This window comes from Chiloscyllium plagiosum, unplaced genomic scaffold (assembly GCF_037043375.1).
Source record: "Chiloscyllium plagiosum isolate Xiang-an unplaced genomic scaffold, Cpla_swu_hap1 HiC_scaffold_29, whole genome shotgun sequence".
Classification (NCBI taxonomy): domain Eukaryota; kingdom Metazoa; phylum Chordata; class Chondrichthyes; order Orectolobiformes; family Hemiscylliidae; genus Chiloscyllium; species Chiloscyllium plagiosum.
In genome coordinates this window covers 42043077-42060442 of record NW_028270167.1, presented here as the reverse complement: position 1 = coordinate 42060442, position 17366 = coordinate 42043077, and the positions used below count along the sequence as shown (strand labels likewise).

The 17366-nt window shown below is 42.7% G+C and overlaps 1 protein-coding gene across 12 annotated transcripts in view; it reads left to right on the top strand.

Moving 5' to 3' along the window:
* The window catches only part of prdm10 (PR domain containing 10), a 241471-nt gene that overhangs the window by 167782 nt on the left and 56323 nt on the right, over positions 1 to 17366 (top strand). For all 12 annotated transcript variants that reach the window (XM_087976537.1, XM_087976536.1, XM_087976538.1 and 9 more), the window contains one exon: positions 15635 to 15790. In XM_087976537.1, coding sequence (XP_087832663.1) covers positions 15635 to 15790 — 156 coding nt within the window. The remainder of the gene's footprint in view (positions 1 to 15634; positions 15791 to 17366) is intronic.

The following is a 17366-nucleotide window of genomic DNA, read 5'->3' as shown; positions in this document are numbered from 1 at the left end:
GACAACACTGAAGAACAACTATAATATATCAGGTGTTAGGCAGTCCATTGGTGTGTCACAGGGAAGGAATGTTTGGGACACTGATAATGGTACAGGAAGAGGTGAATTAGCCTTTAGATCTACTCTAGTTGCACACACAAATGGCAGAGAAAGAGGAGCAATTCCAAAAGAAAGCCCAATAGGTTAGCACAGGTCTGGTGATGGAATCATGGTTGAGGTGCTGACTGTGATGAAACCTCTCCAAGTATCAGTTTTTTCCCAAACTATTATTTCTAAAATCTTAGCTGCTTTAGCAGACCTGTAATCACGAGAGTTATTCTAATATACTTTTTAGAATAAGGGTGCCTCATTTTTCATTCTCCAAATCTTCTGGCACCTCCTGATATCTAGGGAAGATTGCAAGATTAAGACAGGTTTATCTCCACTATCTAAACCTATCATGCAGTTTCCACTCCTATTTCCTTTAGTAACCTGTCATGTAAGCTCTCCAGATGAGGCAACTTATCCACTTAAGCAAAAGGAGCCTTTCAATAAATCCTGCCTTTTAATTTTCACTCCACCACCAAGGTGGCTCAGCGGTTAGCACTGCTGCCTCACACTGCCAGGGACCTGGTTTCAAATCCATCCTTGGGCAGCTGTCTGTGCGGAGTTTGCACATTTTCCCACTGTCTGCATGGATTTTCCTGGGTGCTTCGGTTTCCTTCCAACTTCCAAAGATGTGTAGATTAGGTGGACTGGACATACTAAAAGTGTCCATAGTGTAAAATTGCCTACAGGGATGTGCAGGCAAGGTGGATTAGCCATGTGAAATTCAGGGTTCCAGGGGTGGGTTGGTCTGGGTGAGGTGCTCTTTGGAGGTTCAGTGTGGGTTCAATGGGCCAGATGACGTTCTTGCATACTGTAGGCATTCGATAATTCTGTGAACTCTACCTGCTCTGCTTCTACCAACATTTCACCAGCATCCTGTTCTTGAGTACATGCTAATGCAATGTACTGAGCAATTATTCAAACTTTGCCTTGACTTTGTCCTCTAAAGGACTGACCCACCCCTTGCTGCTCATTTACTATTTGCAGCAGGTCGCAGATTTTTGCATTCTCACACATAAGGACAAAAGAGCTAGGAGCAGGAGTAGGTAATTCAGCCCCTCAAGTCTACCCTGCCATTTAATACAATCTTTGCTGATCTCATCTTAGCGATATGAGTAGGGTAACTTTCCATTTTTCTGCCCACTCTCCACAACCCTTCAACCCATTACGAATTAAAAATCTGTTTATCTCCTTAAATTTACTCAATGTCCCGGCATCCACTGCACTCTGGTTTGAGAATTCCACAGATTCATGACCCTTTTGAGAGAAATAATTTCTATTTATCTTTGTTTTAAATCAGCTACACTTTATCTAAAGTCATGACCTCTTGTTTTAGATTGCCCCTCATGAGGAAACATTCTCTCCACATCTACTTTGCCAATCCCTTTAGCATCCTATGTACCTCAATTAGATCTCCTCTTATTCTTCTTAACTCCAGAGAGTATAGGGCTTTATGTTAACTGCTGTCTGTTCTCATGTTCTCACTCCTTGCCAGTCATATTTTTGCATTCACATGCCCTTTCAGCTTCTCGTATTTGTCCTGTTTCTCATTTGTTGAATTCACCTATTGTGCATCATACTCCCCATCTTCCTCGTAATTTATTCTCTTATTTTTGCCTTTGTTGGGATTTATTGAGTTTGTATCTAAGATCTTCTCCTTAAAGATTCCACCTTGTACTGTTACTGTTTTTCCTATCAGTCTTTGGTACCATTTTAACATAGAGATGTCCCCTGTCATTTCATTAGAATTAACAGTCTTCCAATGTGGAGGTTCTAATTTGATGTTCTCCATTATGAATCTAAATCTTGAGATACTGTGATCACAAGACACTTGGTGGGTTTAACTCAGCTCATTCCTCAGTATCAGACCCAGCAATACTCCTTTCTGAATTAGAATGAGAACCTACTGATCAAGCATGTTTCCCTTATTAGGAGAGTATTTTAAAAACATTTTTCCTTTTTTTCTGTCTTTACTTTGATTTTAATTTCCAAATAGTCTGTGGCAGATGTGCTCCTCTGAACCTTATTGTCACAATGAAGGAACAGTGAATCAGGAACAGACTATTCAGCCCTTTGATAAGATCCTTCCTGGAGAGATATCACCAGAGCTGCCTTCACAAAATCTTGCAAATCCACTGGCAGGATAGGTATTCCAATGTGGACATCCTCTCTCTGACCGATATCCCCAGTATTGAGGGACTGGTCACTTATGATGGCCCAGCCACGTTGCCTGCATGCCCGACACAGGACACTCTAAACAAGGACTCTAGTCTGAGCTCTACACTGTTAAGGGATCATTAGGAAGGCAGAGGGGACACTTAGAAGGACACCATGAAGGCTCTCTGAACAAATCCATCGTCCACACCAACACATAAGAATCACTTGCACTATAAAGTACAATCTGGAGAAGCATCCATAAAGGCACCGACCACTTTGAGTGTCACTGATTTGGGCACATGGGGGCCAAGCAAAAACAGCGGAAAGAGCGCATAGAATCCAGAGTATCCCAGATACCCACCCCAAACACCACCTTCCCCCGAGAGACGGAGTTTGCCAGTCCAGGCTTGGACTATACAACCACCGCAGAACCACTAGCCACACCCCTGCCAGAACCACCACCAGAATGGAAGCAAGTCATCTTTAACTCTGAGGCACTGCCAGAAAAGAAGAAAGTAGAAGCTGATCTGATTGTAGCTTCAAGTTCACATTCCTGCCTACCCCTTACTTAACAAGAGCCTATCCAGCTTTGCCTTAAAATTATTCAAGGATTCTGGTTCCACTGCCTTTTCAGGAAAAGCATTCCAAAGATTCACGACTGTCTACTTTAAGGGGTGACCCCTGATAGTTCTAGATTCTCCCATAAGAGTTCATGCTCCTTGTGATCTTCGATGTTTCAAGCAAGTCATTATGTGATCCACTAAATTCCAGGGATGGAAGCCTAGTCCTTCCAACTCCCCTATCCATTCCAGGTATTATTCTAGATTTGGAGATGCCGGTGTTGGACTGGGTGCACAAAGTTAAAACTCACACAACACCAGCTTATAGTCCAACAGGTTTAATTGGAAGCAGTGACTTTCGGCGCTCCAAAAGCTAGGTATTATTCTAGTGTGCCTTCTTTTTTTGATTTTCTGCACAGTACAGGTTCTTTGGTCCTCTGTTATGCTGACCTTTTATCATACTCTAAAATCAGACTAACCAACATACCCTTCATTGTGCTATCTCCATGTGCCTATCGAAGCGTCGCTTAAATGTCCTTAATGTATCTGACTCTACTACAACTGCTGGTAGTGCATTCCATACACCCACCATTCTCTGTGTAAAGAACCAACCTCTGATATCTTCCCCTCAACCTTCCTCCAACCACCTTAAAATTATGCCCCCTTGTGATAGCCATATTTGCTCTGGGAAAAAGTCTCTGGCTATCCATTGTATCTGTGCCTCTCATCATCTCGTATACCTCTATCAAGTCACCTCTCATCCTCCTTCGTTCTAATAAGAAAAGCCCTAACTCCCTCAACCTTACTTCATAAGACAAGCGCTGCAATCCAGGCAACATCCTGGTAAATCTCTTCTGCACCCTCTCTAAAGCTTCCACAAATAGTCAATTCTGTATCCACTCAGCCAAATTTCCCTGTATCTCATTACTCCTTACTTTCTGAATGAGTCTACCATGGCAAACCTTACCAAACACCTTGCTAAGATGAATATACGCCACATCCACTGCTCTACCTTCAATGTGTTTCGTCACATCCTCAAAGAATTCAATAAGGCTTGTGAGGCATGGCCTGCCCCTCACAAAGCCATGCTGACTATCCCTAATCAAACTATGCTTTTCCAAACAATCTTGTCTCTCAGAATTCTCTCCAATAATTGACCACTGACGTAAGACTGACTGGTCTGTAATTCCCAGGATCATCCCTATTCCCTTTCCTGAACAAGGAAATAACATTTGTCACCCTCCAATCATCTGGTACTACTCCAGTGGACAGTGAGGATGCAAAGGTCATTGCCATTCTCCGAATGGTCTCTTAATTTAGATGGTTAGTTCTCTTAGACTTTGGACATTGTTAAACCTTCTATCCCTCGCTTCCTCTTCCAATGCTTACTTTACCTTTCGTCCGTTCGTGCCATCTCCAATGTCACCCATGTGGTATTCACTAGTGGCATAACTGTGTAGGTCCCATCATGCACTCTTGATCCAGAAATAAAACATTCCTACATTAAAGCCTTTTCAAGATTTTCAAACCTCTCTGCGTTGTGAAAACCAACTGCTATTCTGTAACTCCATCAGAGACAATTAATCATTCAATAGCTGCTTTAAACTGTCAATTAAAATATGAACTCAGCCTTCTCTCACTGAGATAGTGCTTTTGAAATATATCCAAGCACTCATATTGACATCAGGAGTAATAACAGTCCCTTGGGGAATTGCCAACATGAATTCTCTGATGTAAATAAAACAAAAATCTGTGATGCTGATGATCTGAAGCAACAACAGATATTGCTGGAGAAAGTCAGTAGGTCTGGTGGAATCGGAACTGAAAGAAAAGGTGCTATATATGCTAAAGACACTGTTTGGACAGGGATGGCTAGAGAGGAGGAGGAGGAGGAGGAATGAGCAGATAGATGGAGATGGAGCCCAAAGACAGAAAGAAAGTTAGGCAAAGGGATGAATGATAGTATGCCAGGGAGAATGAAAAGCTGATAATGGGGACCATAAGTGGGTGAAATTGGGTTGGCTGTACTGAGACCAGCCCATGTTATGACAGGGCCTGGAATGTGTGGGTGAGTAAAGGACATAAAAGGAGGTGTTCAGACCTTTAAATTATTGAACTTGATACTGAGTCCTGAAGGCTGCAAGATCCCCAAACGGAAAAAGGAGTGCTGTTCTTCCAGCTAGCATTGAGCCTCACTGAAGCACCACAGCAGGTCCACGACAGAATGTTGGCCAGAGAACACAGCGGTTTATTGAAGTGACAAGTGTTATAAAGTAGAGGTTGATACCCTCTGAGAACTAAATCTGAAAAACCCAAAGAGGAGCACTTCACCCTACAATCTGTAAAAAGAGAGTGAAAAGTGGTGTAGCTTGCTTTTAGCAACTTTGCATAGTTAAATAAAATAAACCCATGACATTCACTTTAAAATCAGCAAGTAACAATTTATTTATCTAACTCTAACAGTGAACAAATTAGCTAAACTATTAACACATCGAATAAATTCCTTCTAAGTACGAACTGTTCCTGAATAAAACTAGATTCTAATGGTATGCTGTCCCAGTAAATATGAGTCCCACTCATATAACAAAAAAATAGAATTTACTCTCTTGAAATTACAGCCAGGTTACATGTCTTCTGGAACTTTCTGTGCCTCCTCTGTCGTTCTTCGGTCAGGAATTTATTAGGTCCTTTTCCATTACAAAGATGACTGTGAGAGCCAAATTTTCTCTTTCTCTCTCGAGCTGAGGGTTCTTAGCTCTGGCAGATGGTAGTTAGCTCTTGGGCACTGTCCAACTGCCCCCTTCTTTTATACCCATGATGACATATCGATTTCTTACAATAGGATTGATCCTATGTTGTCAAAATCATCAGATTTAAATTTAGAGTCCTAGAGATGTACAGCATGGAAACAGACCTTTCGGTCCAACGTGTCCATGCCGACCAGATATCCCAACCCAATCTAGTCCCACCTGCCAGCACCCGGCCCATATCCCTCCAAACCCTTCCTATTCATATATCCATCCAAATGCCTCTTAAATGTTGCAATTGTACCAGCCTCCACCACGTCCCCTGGCAGCTCATTCCATACATGTACCACCCTCTGCGTGAAAAAGTTGCCCCATAGGTTTCTTTTATATTTTTCCCCTCTCACCCTAAACCCATGCTATCTAGTTCTGGACTTCCCGACCCCAGGGAAAAGACTTTACCTATTTATCCTATCCGTGACCCTCATAAATTTGTAAACCTCTATAAGGTCACCCCTCAGCCTCTGACGCTCCAGGGAAAACAGCCCCAGTCTGTTCGGCCTCTCCCTGAAGCTCAGATCCTCCAACCCTGGCAACATCCTTGTAAATCTTTTCTGAACCCTTTCAAGTTTCACAACATCTTTCCAATAGGAAGGAGACCAGAATTGCACACAATATTCCAACAGTGGCCTAACCAATGTCCTGTACAGCCGCAACATGTTAATAGGTTTTTGGTATCTTAAGTGTTTGTTTTAATTGATTGGCTAAATTGTTGTCCTGGCCTGCTAACTGTATGGACTTTCAATACAAATGTTTCAGTTCAAGTGCTCTCTGTACACCTCCAGACCCCTGGAGCTGTTGTTCACAGACATACGTTTTTAATCTCTAAACATGGAAAAAAGTCCTATCTTTTAAAGGGACCATGCAATATTTTCCCCATTTTACAATTTTACACACCACCACCACATTCTAACTTCCTGCTTGCCAATCTACAATTATTCTACCGAACTCTGCAACAGCAAGCAAGTGGAAGCTCAGGGTCATTTTAGCAGACAGAACACAGATATTCCACAAAGTGGTCACCCAGTCTGTGCTTCATCAATGTAGAGAAGGCCACTTTATGAGCAGCAAATATAGTGGACTAAATTGAATGAAATTCAGGTAAATTGCTGTTTTATCCCGAAGGTTTGTCTGGGACCATGAATAATGCGGAGGGTGAAAGTAAATGACAAGTGTTGCACCTTCTGTGATTGCATGGTGAAAGCCTTTGGAACATTGACAGTGGGAGAGTTTGAACTAAAAAAATGGCCCTGCTGAATTAATGCTTTCTAGTTGTGTGATTCACATCCTCTCAACTACTCAAAGAACTGGGATCCATTGGAAGTGAATGCAAGACTTCCTTCTGTAGTCCTATAGAATTGTTATGGTGCAAAAGGAGGCTGTTCAGCCCATAATGTCTGCACCTGGTCATCATTTGTTGCAGTCCTCTGGAGTTGGCCTGACTTGGCAAAAACTCAGTCCTTTAGCACTCTCTGCCAGATTGGATGACTACAGATGTCCCCATTGACATGGTCTTATCTTTGTTGTTTCTCCACTCAAACCAAATGGATTCTGTCCTTTCCTCCTCAAGGATATCTTTTTTTACATCCCTAACAATATCTTCCCTAATCAGGACTGCTACTCACCTCCCTTTGTTCCTTCTTTTTGTCATTTATAAATACTTGAATGTTAAAATCCTGGGCCTCAGTATTTTTAGTGTTTTCATTATTTCCATGATATATATTCCCACATTTGTGCTTGTAGCTTGCCAGCCTTATTCACACACTTTGTGCGTTTATAGCTTGTCTTTGCATTTCTTCAAGTTCTCCTTCATTTATTCCTATTTTTATGGTATGAATTCCTTCTGTCATACTATGCAACGCTCTTTCACTTTATGCACCTCATTATGTCTTCTGTTGTTGTCTGCTGCTGACATTTCTCCCTTTAATTTGGTTTGAAGCATCTCAGCATGGAAGTGACCATGCTGAGGTGAAATCCATCCCTTTTCAATTGGTGCTTCTTGCCCCAGAACTTGCCCCAATCCATCAATTATCTGAAGGTCCTGCTCCAAGCTTCACGCCATGCATTAACTCTCCTCTCTTCCGTTTCTACTCCATGTCAGTAAACATGGAGAATGGTAGTAATCCAGAGATAATTATTTTTAGTTTTCTGCATTTTAACTTCCTCTCTATCTCCTGAAATCTTACCTTGTATCTGTCCCCTCTATGTTGATTTGTAGCACAGCTTTTGACTTACTCCTTTTCATAGTGTTTTGCATCTTTTATGTAATGCCCTTCATCCTGCCATCAGGGAAGCAGCACAATATGCATGGGTCCCAGTGATGCTTGTCTGTTTCCTTAACTATGTAATGGCATTTAAAAATGCTACTTCTGCTCTTTTATGTTCCCTTCTGTATAGCCCCTTGCTGATTGGTGCCATAACCTGGATTGTAATCCATCAAGATGTTGTCACTTCCAGTAGTCTCCAACGCTGAGTGCCTGTTGACAGTGACTCATCACCCCAAAGGCTTTTGCACTTTCTCTTTTCCTGTTTTTGCAGATGAATACCTGTCTACTAAAATGAACTCCTGCTGTCTGTGGAGCATTACATTCCAGGAAACTCTCATTCTTCCTGATGCTCTGCAGTAACTCCAGCTGTCTCCCAAACTCATAAATCCTGAGCTGGAATTCAAGCAACTGGAAGCGCTCCCTGTATATGTGGAACCCCAAAACACATGAAGTGCTATGAAGTTCTCACATGGTACTGAACTGATATGTCCCAGCTATATATGAAGGATTCTAAAAATCTTTGTTCATTGTCTTGGAGTCTATCATGTTTAAATTATTCATTTTAATTAAGGTTTCTAGACCTGTTTGTGGTAATATTCATTATTAATTAACTTGCTATTACACGTATCTGATGGAAGTTTTTAATTTCCTGCTTCCTCGTTTGGAGAGGGAAGAGGAATACTCCCAATTAATAACACACTGCTTTCCTCTACCTTGACACTTTGACTTCTACTGCTCTGTTCTGGCTCACAGCATCCATTATTTTTCAGTCTCTTGTTCACTTTCTATTGCATGCTCTTTTCTAATATTCATTACTTTAAGCTCCTAACATTATTTCTAACTTGATTGTCTGTTATTACCATTTGTTTTTGTCTCCTCAACTGTAAAAAAAAAAATGTTAGGCTGTAACCTGAAGCAAGTAGGTGTCATGTAGTTAAAGTATATAATGGGGTGTTTGTTACAAAGGCTGTAAGATCTGATATCTAAAGAGCATATCAGAGTACACTTGAAAATGACCAGAGTGTAACCCAGTGTGAGATATAAGTAAAAGTTTCAGAGTGTCACTGGCTTACTGGAATTGATCAGCAACCTGCATCTAAATTACTTGAAACCAGCTCCTTGCCTGCTGTGTATGGGTCAAGTGGTTTGCTGGTACAGTGTTCAGCATCCAGCCCCGTCAATCTCAGCTGCACTGCAGCAAGTGGATTGCTGGGTTGCAAATTGTTTACCGAATTCCACTTCCTATCACTCTGACAAGAACCCATTTTCCTCTGTATGGCAATTTAATGAAGAACAGACTTTGAATATATTGGTTCCTTAATTTAATCAGAAAAGAAAAATCTCAGTTAAGTAGGAGGACAAAATGTAAAGATAAATGGAGCAAGGAATATGTGTAAGGTGTTTGTTTCATGTAATAAGGTTCCTGCCGTTAGTTGGATAAAGTTGTGTTAGACAGGTCAAATCCTGCTTGTTTTTATTCTCTTGTATTACTCCAGTTCCTGAATTTGGGGTGGATCAAAAATAACAATAATTCATTCATATTTACAGTTTTGCAACAGGTAGTATTAATGTAATTCCTGATGCAGTTCAGGGAATGATACAAGCTTAAAATTAAAAAATTTACAGAACGGCGGACACTGGAAATCTGAAATAAAAACAGAAGTGTCTTGAGAAACTGAGGAGGTATGACAGAATCTCTGGAAAGAGAAACAGAGTTAATGTTTCAGATCTAGTGGGCGGCACGGTGGCACAGTGGTTAGCACTGCTGCCTCACAGCGCCAGAGACCCGGGTTCAATTCCCACCTCAGACGACTGACTGTGTGGAGTTTGCACATTTTCCCCGTGTCTGCGTGGGTTTCCTCCGGGTGCTGTGGTTTCCTCTCTCAGTCCAAAAATGTGCAGGTTAGGGGAATTGGCCATGCTAAATTGCCTGTAGTATTAGGGGCAGGGGTAAATGTAGGGGAATGGGTCTGGGTGGGTTGCGCTTCGGTGGGTCGGTGTGGACTTGTTGGGCCAAAGGGCCTGTTTCCACACTGTAAGTAATCTAATCTAGTGTTCCTTTTTCATAACTGATTGCAGCTAGAAAAGTTGGTATATATGCTGAAAATTGGGGATGAGGGCTGGGGGGGAAGGTAGAGATGGAGACGAGAGAGAGAGAGAGAGAACAGCAGTTGGGCAGTCACAGGAATAGCTCATGGTGAGCCAGGAAGAAGGAGAAGTTGCTCATGGGAGCCACTAGGTTGCTTGTGGTGAAAGTGGCACATGTGATGACACAGCCTGGTATGTGGAGGTGGGGGACGGACATGGAAGAAAGTCCTCAGGCCCTAAAAGTTTTGAATTTGATGTTGAGTCCTAAAGGCTGCAGGGTCCCCAAAGGAAAAATGACATGCTGTTCTTCTAGCTTGTGCTGAGTTTCGCTGGAACACTGCAGCAATCCCAAGATAGACATGTCGTCCAGGGAACATGGTAACGTGTTGAAGTGGCAGACATACGGACACCTGGGACTATTTTTGCAGACAGAATGTAGATGTTTCGTGAAGCAGTTGCCCAATCTGTGTTTCATCTCCCCAGTGGTACAAACTTTTCTGTACAGACAAACTCGATTTCCAACAATTGGTCATGAAGGTAAATAACTCATCTTTACATCAACATATATCTGATTTTATTTTAAGTGCAACAAAAGCACAATTAAATTGGCACCTCATGTGACGGATTGTCCTTTGGACTTTGTGACTGTGAATCAGATACTCACTGCCTTAACTAATTCATCATACTTAATATGCAATTACAGTTAACTTATTGCAGGGACAGTGTCTACTCATTAAACACTTTCAGCTGCAAAGGCAGCTATGAAAACCTGCTCCATTGGTTGCTCTCAGTTCTTGAAGAGCAAAGATCAAAAACTACAGACTTTTGGTTTATTTATCCAGTACTGCTTTTGGAGTTTGATTACAATTTTATTCATTACTTGTCATTGTCCTCTGGCAAAACATGGAGCCCAGGGTAACATGAAAACAATGATTCTAGAGATGAATTGCTGTGGTGTGGGTATGCTCACCGAGCTGGAAAGTTGATTTGCAGACGTTTCATCCCCTGTCTAGGTGACATCCTCAGTGCTTTGGAGCCTCCTGTTAGTTCCGTTCCTGCTGCTTCAGGTTGCCAGTTCTAGTATTCTGCTGCAGTGGCTGGTATATTGGGTCTAGGCTATGTGCTTGTTGGTGAAATCTCTGTATGATGCCGTGCTTCGAGAAATGCTCTGGCTGTCCTCTGTTTGGCTTGTCGCATGATCGTCATGTTGTCCCAGTCAAATTTGTGGTCCTTGTAATCTATGTGTATGGCTTCTAGGGACAGCTGGTTATGGCATTTAGTGGCTCGTTGGTGTCCGTGGATGCAGATTGTTAGTCATCTAACAATGCCCTATATAGTGTTTCATGCAGTCTTTGCATGGAATCCTGTAAATTACATTAGTCTTGCAGTGATGGGTATAGGATCTTTTGTCCTGGTGAGTTGTTGGCTGACCGTGGCTGTTGGTTTACGGGCTGTCGGTTTACGGGCTGTCATGAATCCACGCGGTCAGAGAAGTCTGGCTGTTGGTTCCGAGATGATTGTTTTTATATAAGGTAGCGTTGCGAGTGAGTTGGGTTGTGGCATGTCCTTGTCACATTGTTTGCTAGGCATCTGCGGATGAAGTTGCGGGAGTATCAGTTCTTGGTGAAGACTCTGAAGAGGTATTCTTCTCTTTGCATGGGTGGCACGGTGGCTCAGTGGTTAACACTGTTGCCTCACAGTGTCAGGGATCTGGATTCCATTCCAATCTCAGGCGACTATCTGTGTGAAGCTTGCACATTCTTCCCATGTCCACATGGGTTTCCTCCCACAGTCCAAAGGTGTGCAGGTCAGGTGAATTGGCCATGTTAAATTGCCCATAGTGTTCAGGGATGTGTAGGTTAGGTGCATTAGTCAGGGGTAAATGTAAAGTAATAGTGTAGGAGAATGGGTGTGGGTGACATACTTTTCAGAGGGTCGGTGTGGATTTGTTGGGCCAAATGGCCACTTTCCACACTGTAGGGATTCTGTGAAAAAGCCAGGGGTGTTGCAGTGTGTTGTTGCCCTTTTGAATAGGATCCTAATGCACTTCTCGTGTGTGTTCGAGTGTTTGCTGTTGTAGGAAGAATTAGGAAGTCTGTAGTTTTTGCATCTCTGTGGTTATAGTTGAGTCTCTTTGCTAGTATGATTTTTTTTTATGTGAATGTGAGCTGCCTATTGGAGAGGTTTCTTACCCAGGTGTCTGCCATGTTGTCTTCTCTGCTGTTGGTTAGCTGGACAGCTGGATAGCCAGAGAATTTCTCGAACCAAGGTACTCATCCACAGACTTGATCAACAAACACATCAACCTAGACCCAATATACCAGCCACGACAATGAACTACCGGAAGCAACAGGAACGGAACCAAATAAATTCCAGAAGACACAGTACAGCAGCGCTTCACAGGAGGCTCCAAAGCACTGAAGATGTCACCTGGACAAGGGATGAAACATCTGCAAATCAACTTCCCAGCTCGGCGATCATACCCACGTCCACGGCAACTGGCACCTGAGCTACAAATCTTTACTCAAACCTTTAGATATGAATTCTCAGAATTATATCCTTTGCAGCAGAGCTTTTGTAGAAATGATTTTGGAATGTGCGTCAGGCTGACACAGCCAGCATTTATCGCCCTGGAGATGGTTGTGGTGAGCTCCTTTTTGTACTCCATGGTACTTTCACATGATTTGCGGAATAATTTAGGTTGCAACCTGAATGCATTCACAAAGTGATAAAATCCGGCATCCTGCTTTCCATGTCCATTGATCCTGCTCAAGACTCAAGTAGGGAGTATGCCTGAATTTATATGTGCATATCGATTACCCGACTTCAATTCTATTTTGAAATTGGAGGATTAAAAATTTTCTCTCCTGATACTTCATTGGATGCTTGCACCCTAGTGTAGCACTGAACCATGCAGGTTATGAAGGTTTTAGGATTGGCTTCATACAATCCCTGAGGAGAAAGTGAGGTCTGCAGATGCTGGAGATCAGAGATGGAAATGTGTTGCTGGAAAAGCGCAGCAGGTCAGGCAGCATCTAGGGAACAGGCGATTCCTGAAGAAGGGCTAATGCCCGAAACGTCGATTCTCCTGTTCCCTAGATGCTGCCTGACCTGCTGCGCTTTTCCAGCAACACATTTCCATCTCTTCATACAATCCCTAGAAGCCCAGTGGTGGAGAAAGAGACCATTCAGCCCATCGAGTCTGTATCGAACCTCTGAAGACCATCCACTCTATCTATTCAGGTGGATTACAGAATTGTTATGGCAGAGGCCATTCAGCCCACTTTACCTGCATTGGTTCTATTACCTACTGCCAATCTCCTACCTTTTCTCAATATCCCTGCACACCATTTTGATCCAAATAATCATCCAATTAAATGCCTCAATTGAACCTGCCTCCACCACGTTTCCAGGCAATACATTCTGTACCCTAACTACTCAACAAGTGAAAAAGTATTACTTCCTTGCTTTATTTGCACATTACTTTAAATCTATGCCCACTTGTTCTTTTTACCTTTTTCCAACAGAGAACAACACAGCACAGGAATAGCCCTTTCAGCCCTCCAAACCTGCATCAGCTCATTTTGCCCTTCCATACTAAAACTGCCTTCACTTAGGATCCATATCCAACTACTCCCCTTCCTATTCATTTATTCACGCAGATGCTTTGTGAATGCTGCTTTTGTGTGTCCACCACTTCCTCTGGCAGCATGTTCCACGCACTCACCACCCTTTGTGTGCAAAACTTGCCTTGCATATGTCTTTTAACACCCCTCTGCCACAACTTGAACCCGTGTCCCCCAGTAATTGCCCTCTCCACACTGGGAAAAAACCTCATACTTTCCATTCTGTCCATGCCATTCGCAATCTTACAAACTTCTGTCAGGTCGCCCCTCAACCTTCTGTGTTCCAGTGAAAACAAAACCAATCTATCCAAATTTTCTTCATTGCTAAAATCCCCATACCAGGCAACATCCTGGTAAACCTTTTACCTCCCTCCGGATCCTCCGCTCCACGCTTGCAGCCATGCGCCGGTACCTACACTCCCTGCAGCTCGACCTACCCCAGCTCAGGACAACTCTCTCACAGACCTGTAAAGGACCTCTACTGTTCTTCATTTACAGAAGAATCCATAGACTGAACAAACAGTTCTTTCTAGCCATTTCGGAATACAAGGAAACCTTTTCTGTACCTTCTTCAAAGCATCCACATCTTTCTGGTAGTGTAGTGACAAGAACTGTACATAATATTCCAAGTGTGGCCTAACTAAAGTTCTATACAGCTACAGCATAACTTGTAGAAAGTGAGGACTGCAGATGCTCAGACGTGGTTGGTGATGCTCTCCACCACATCTCCTCCACTTCCTGCTCCTCCGCCCTTGAACCCTGCCCCTCCAATCGCCACCAGGACAGAATCCCACTGGTCCTCACCTACCACCCCACCAACCTCCAGATACATCGTATCATCCTTCGTCATTTCCGCCACCTCCAAACGGACCCCACCACCAAGGATATATTTCCCTCCCCTCCCCTATCAGCGTTCCGGAAAGACCACTCTCTCCGCAACTCCCTCGTCAGGTCCACAGCCCCCACCAACCCAACGTCCACTCCCGGCACCTTCCCCTGCAACCGCAAGAAATGCAAAACTTGCGCCCACACCTCTTCCCTCCAAGGCCCCAAGGGATCCTTCCATATCTGTAACAAATTCACCTGCGCTTCCACACACATCATTTACTGCATCCGCTGCACCCGATGTGGCCTCCTCTACATTGGGGAGACAGGCCGCCTACTTGCAGAACGTTTCAGAGAACACCTTTGGGACAACCAACCCAACTGCCCCGTGGCTGAACACTTTAACTCCCCCTCCCACTCCGCCAAGGACACGCAGGTCCGATTAATGAGGTTAATTTAAAAACCATCAGCTTTCTGAAGAAGCTCATCAGCTAAAACTATTTACTTTTGTGGAAATAAGCCTGAACACCTGATGAGAGCTTTTAAATAATGAAACTGAAGCTATTTTTCCAAATTCGAAAAGCTAATGGGTAACAAAAAATTAAACCAGAAGGAGGAAGAGAGGGTAACTCTGTGAAGTGTAATTGAGCACTGCGTAATTTTCAAAACTAGCAGGTTATGGACAGAAGAGAAAGGTTGATGAGGTCAGAGTTCCACAGTTTCAAGATCCTGACAAAAAGTGATCTTCAGGGAAGCTGTGGTGAGCTGTGACTTTAACACAGTCGACATGACCTGGAAATAGTCAGGAAGATGTTTCTCACGATTGATGGCTGTTTTAGAATTGATGAGCTGTATCAGTTAAACTAGAGGCAGGAGAAATGAGACAAGAAATCATGAGAAGAGTAGGTGTGATGAGGTAAGTATAGGAGGGGTTTGGTAAGGAATGGACCTGGTTGCAGGGAATGGAGAGGGTGTTGGGAGAAAGTGAGGATAGAAGTGATTGGATCTAGGTCTCACTCTTTCTTTTCTTCAGTGTTTTTAAAAAAATTTTCCTTTCAAATCTGAAGTGTAGGAACAGTAAATTGTTTCCCTTACTATCACTGACTGTGTGTACTGTCTTGTGTTAGTGAACAGTCATGGTTCTGTTACTTTCACTCCTCAGCGGTCTCTATAACAAGATATTTATTTTTAATACAGTTTTGAAATTTTTCAATGAGCAGATAAAGAAGCATATTCGCAGCTTCCATTCTGAGAAGGTTTACCAATGTACAGAATGTGACAAAGCCTTCTGCCGGCCAGACAAGCTCCGACTACACATGCTGAGACATTCGGACCGCAAAGATTTCCTCTGTTCCACATGTGGCAAACAGTTCAAAGTAAGTGAATCCAAATACTGTACACGACTCTGACTGTTCTATGTGTTTGTGTGTATGGTGATCCACAGTAAATTCTGTGTTGTGATGAGGGGAGCAGGGTTATTACATTTGGCATCCAATATATTATTTGACTGCTACATTGAAACTTTCATGTTGAAAAACTGTTAATTGCTTCGTGTCCCTTCAGTCTGAGACCACTTAGAATGATGTTGTTCTTTGGTCAAATTACAATATTCATGCTTCTCATAGCTTTCTTGAAATAAATCGGAGGTTAAGATACTGGTGCAAGATGTTTGGCGAAAATCAAATCTCACAAAGTAAGCATGTCTAAGTTCTAAGGTTATCATGACCAGACAATGACAGGCATCAGCAGGGTTTTCCCATGAAATTATGAACCAAGTTGAAGAATAGGGCAAGCTTTGAGAGTGGAATGGACTGGCAAAGGAGCAATTTGGTTTTGACTGGATTGGAAGGGATACTTGCACCTGATAACAATACATTTCATGGATCAACATTTATATAATATTGCTTATAAGAAGTGATGGTGTGCAATCTGTCTGTGACATCTTATTATTTGGCTCCCTCTCCTGGAAAATTAGTTGTATAATTATACGTTTTGTTTTTGAGTTGTTATGCATTTCCTTCTAACTTACAGTATCCTGCCTTTCCAAGCTCTCCTTGCAGTTGGAAAGAGAATTCCTGACTATTTCGCATTGCCATGGCCATTTCAAGTTCCTTCCATCACCTTGTTCCTCACCCTTGTCATTCTCCCGTGCTGGTTCCTCCTCATTTCTCATTGTCATTTTTTTTGACACCAGGAATAGGAATATGGCATTTAGCTGCATGAACACATTATTGACCTACATTACTTCTGAGCATACTCTGTCTCCTGATAGAACTTATTCTGTTCACATGGACACGTCTAAGTTTTCTTTTCCTGCACTCGAGCTCTTAAAAAGAACAATAAAGGACATTGGACCCATTTAATTCAATTTGCCATTTTCTTTGCTTTTATTTTTCAATTTTGTATGCCCGTTCTTTTACAATAACATCCCTGCAGTGTGGAAGCAGGCCATTTAGCCTGTCTAGTTCACACTGACCCTCCTAAGAGTAACCCATCCTCCCTATCGCTGTAGCCCTGCATTGCCCATAGCTAATCCACCTATCCTGCACATCTTTGGACATAATTTAGCATAACCAGGCAACCTAATCTGCACATGTTTGGGCTGTGGGAGGAAACTGGAACACCTGGACGAAACCCACGCAGCCACGGGGAGAATGTGCAAACTCTACACAGCCAGTCGCCCGAGGCTGGAATTGAAGCTGCATCCCCTGGTGGTGAGGCAGCAGTGCTAACCACTGCCCTATGTGTCTTTGTTATTTATGTTGTCTTTGATCTTTTCATTCAATTGTGACCTTTTTTGTCGGTCTTGGTCTTGCTTCTTGGGAGTATAAATTAGTAGCAATTTAATTTTCTTTTTCTTGAACATCTCCCATTAATCCAACTTTTATTAATTAACCATTAACAGATTCAAAGACTTTACTGTGGACAGCCTCTGTCTATCCCTTTTATCAC